Source organism: Gymnoscopelus microlampas (assembly GCF_963454915.1).
Source record: "Gymnoscopelus microlampas genome assembly, chromosome: 5".
Classification (NCBI taxonomy): domain Eukaryota; kingdom Metazoa; phylum Chordata; class Actinopteri; order Myctophiformes; family Myctophidae; genus Gymnoscopelus; species Gymnoscopelus microlampas.
In genome coordinates, this window is record NC_139942.1 from 26,931,312 (window position 1) to 26,935,242 (window position 3,931).

Below are 3,931 nucleotides of genomic sequence, written 5' to 3' on the forward strand. Positions count from 1 at the left end.
AATGTAAAAGCAAGTGGTGCTTGTGTATGGTGGTCATATCCTCTTTGACACTAGCCATTAGGGGAGAGATTATGAGAGTTCTCTCTTTATACCACACAAGCCTGCATCTAAACATGGAATAAGGTTAATGTTATGTTTTATATAATTTGCTGTCATGAATTTATTTGGAATCATCTCTTCTCAAACAGTTTCGCTACAAGCACAAATAATCACAACCCACCTCCGATCAATTTGTCAGTTCGATGCAAAAAGATTCAAACAAAACAAAAGAAAACAAAACACACATTTATACAACAGACTAATGCTCAAAATCAAACATCTCTGCCTCCTTCTCCTTCCAGAAAGCAAAGCTTCGATCAATGTATTGACAGATCTCATCGTTGCTAAAAGAGGAGAAGTCTGTGCCACTCCCACAGTCCTCTGGAGAAGCAGTTTGAACTATGACCATAGGTACCTGTCTGGTATCAGGGGATAATGACGCAGATAATGATGGCGGGCATGGGGTTTCTCTGGCTCCACCTTCGTGGTACCTCCTGGACACGGAGGCCTTGCTGGAATTCCCAAAGAAGCATACTTTGATGTCCTCAAAGCCGTCACTCCACTGCCGCTTCCCAGCCTGGATTTCTTGGATGACAGCCTTGTGGAAATCCAAGACGGTCTTCCAGGGGAAACTGCCCACGTGGTCGAAGACCTCAAAGCACAGGAGGTGCCTCATCTTCCTCTCCTCAGGTGACAGGTCCTGCTCCAGGATGCGGAAGTACCCCAGCATGAAGAGGTCAAGGGTCAAGGTGTCATGGCTTGCCGCAACCCCATCCTCCTCCGGCAGAAACTGCTCAGGGGAGTAGGTTAGCCGAGGGGATGCGGCTTGTGAGGGGGAATGGGTGGAGCAACAGACAGTAGGCGTGTCTCTCTGGCCCCATTTCACATTCCTCCAGGAGTGGAGCATCTTATCAACGGCAGTTCTTCGGCGGCAGAAATCAAACATGGAGGCGTCTCTCTGCTGAGGCTGTAGTGATGTCGCTGTAACAACATCGGTTTTCCCTGATGTGGCCTCATGTCCCTGTTTAAGCCTGGCTGCTCTCATTGTAATAGCATAGGCAGACTTCTTCCAGTGGCTGAGGAACAACACCACTATACGTTCTTTCCTCAAGCTGGTGGTCTCCATCACAGGCATAACTGGTTTAGGTTCATCGTGGTTGTTCAGTTTGCAGCCCACATCTGTACAAGCAGTTTGGTTGTTTATTTCAGGAACTCCAACCACTATCCCAGTCTTCATCCCCTGGCCCCCACTAGTGTATTGTTTGTGAGAGTTGTTCACAAAACCGGCGAATGGATAAATGGCCCCAATCTGTCCCTCAAAGTTAGACCTGAGGTTTTTAACAGACACTCCAGACTGTTGAATCTCATGCTGCACCCTCTCCCTCTGAATCCTGCTGTAGCTGTTGCTCTCAAGCCGGTGGCTAAAGGCTGATGCCATCCCAATATGGGGTATCCTGCAGCCTGCGGATGCTGCAGATGTTCCCTCCTGGGCCCCTGAGCCTAGTTCCTGGTCCTGCCACTTGACCTGCCCCGGATGGTTACGTCCCAAACCATCCCTCACGCCCTGCAGCTCCCTCACCCCCTCCATCAACCCGTCCACCGTGTTCCTCTGCCCCAACCCGTCGCTGCCGGTGAGATTGTTCAGCAACAGTGACATGTTCCTGACGATCTCCGAGACGCGGCTGCACCAGACCGGCAGGGGCAGCCGTCCCTCCATGTCCATCTGCTGTAAGATGTCCCTGTTGAGGGAAATGTTGACAATAGGATCAGGCAGAATGGCCCTCAGCTCTTCTGTCAGTCTGGTCAGCTCCAGCTCATAGGCCTGGCAGCGCTTCTGGAGGGACACGTTCTCCATCTGTTGGTGGAGGTACCTCAGGTCGTCCTCAGTCAGCAGCTCTCCAAACGGCCCCAGGACAGCGTTGTGGACCTGCGAGTACTTCCAGCCGTCCACCGGTATGTTGCAATTGGCCATGTCCTGGTGGGGGGTGGGGTGAGCAATGAAGTTAGTGCTAAACCCACACATGATGCTGAGGAATCTCTTCAAGATTGTTGTAAAATACTATACAAGATATTATTGTGTCATTGTAAAACATTAGATTTAAAATAACATTTAATTGGTATATTCTTCAAATATATGAGCACATTTAAAATCAACACATGTGTAAAGTGAACAAATGAATGCAGCATTGTGCAAAACTTAAGCCTGATCTATCGTTGTTGCATGCCATGTCACATGCTGAAAATAACCAAAGCTCACAACAAGCTCACAACAAATGGCATTGTGACACATTTGTGAGCTTGTAGATCTGCTATCTTCGGCATTGACACCGCTGTATGACAAAGTATAAATTAAGCATTACAGAGATTTTCCAGAGTGAGATTCTTCTCTACCTTTCGTCCCCTTCATTATGGTTATGCACACACAGACACTCATGTATACAGTAAACATTACACACACTTGCAGCCAGTACCTGTCTCCTCTGCTCCTCTTCATCATGTAGTCTGACCTGGAGTTGTCGAACCATCACCTGCCTCTTCCACTCAGCTATTGGCCGGCCATTCTCATCGTGCGTGGGCACCAGTGAATCAATGTCAGCCATGATTATGTCCACGATAGGTACCTCCTCAAGCTCCTCCTCATCCTCCGGTCTCTGGTGAAGGCATGGACAGAGGATTTTCACAGTCAACTGAAAGTCCAACTGTACTTGGATTCATTGAAGGTCCAATAGTCACAGGAAAAGCTATTAAAAACTGATCTTACACTATGTTGTAAAAAATAATCAGCATTGATGTGAACACATCAACATCCATATGTGCTCCACATGTTCCATGCAACAACCACTTAGCCACGTATAGCCTACCGTATAGGAATAGTGCTGCCGGGGCAGCTATATAATTTAATAACTGCAAAAGCAAAACTCGACTCTAAGATTTTTGTTCTTTATCTAACCATCTGGATTCAAACCTGGTCTCCCAAATGGGAAATCAACAACAAGGCATTTAACACTCAGCCAAAGGGGAGTACTATATACCCAGTACAGTATATACTGTACCCAGTGTAGCTACTGTATAGCTCACCGATTGTCCAGTAAACACAGCAGTGATACCGGCATGTCTCAGGGACTTCATCTTCATCTGAGCCAACAGGTTGTTGTGGTCCCTCTCTGGAGGCTTCAGATGGGTGAATGACGTTACCACTGTAAACACATACTGTACATCAACTGATAATAATCACATGGTGCCTACTCACAAATATTACATAATCGCCTTATCCCAATAATTTCAGATCATCTAAATTATTTTGCATTTTGTGTTGAAAAATACATACATATTTTATTTTTTCAAAGATTTTCAAATATAGTGTAAATGGACGATCTTGTCGATCATCTATTTCTGGTATTTTTAAACAAATTAGTATGTTGAATATGCACGTCCCACTGGGAGGAGACCCCGTGGCAGACCAAGGACTATATGGGGGTCTCCACACTGGCCTGGGAACGCCTCAGATCCCCCAAAGAGGAAGTGGCTAATGTTGCTCAGGAAAGGGAAGTCTAGAGCTCTCTGCTGAAACTGTTGCCCCCGCGACCTGACTCCGGATAAGCCTTGGAAGATGGATGGATGGAAGGATGTTGAATATAAAATTATTAAATATGGCCTATTTTGGCAGTATATTTGAGACATGTTATTCTCAGTATATTTTATTGCCAGTCATTTCTTTGTATATTTAAGTTATTTGTCATATCTGTGCAATTTCTGTTTATTAAGCCCAATAGGGCTAACAGAAATCATTTTTATTTATGTTTATGTTCAATGCCAAAAACACAATTAAATCAATTATTAATCATCATGTATCATCAAGTATCATGATCATGACCTAATGGTGCCCACGTTG

At 45.6% G+C, this 3,931-nt stretch overlaps 1 protein-coding gene across 1 annotated transcript in view; it reads right to left on the reverse strand.

The window, feature by feature from the left end:
- Positions 1–298: 298 nt before the first annotated feature.
- espnlb (espin like b) overlaps positions 299–3,931 on the reverse strand; it is a gene marked incomplete at both ends in the record, with an annotated part of 4,294 nt that continues 661 nt past the window's right edge. The window contains 3 exons of the mRNA XM_084056820.1: positions 299–2,014; positions 2,511–2,690; positions 3,118–3,236. Coding sequence (XP_083912946.1) covers positions 299–2,014; positions 2,511–2,690; positions 3,118–3,236 — 2,015 coding nt within the window. The remainder of the gene's footprint in view (positions 2,015–2,510; positions 2,691–3,117; positions 3,237–3,931) is intronic.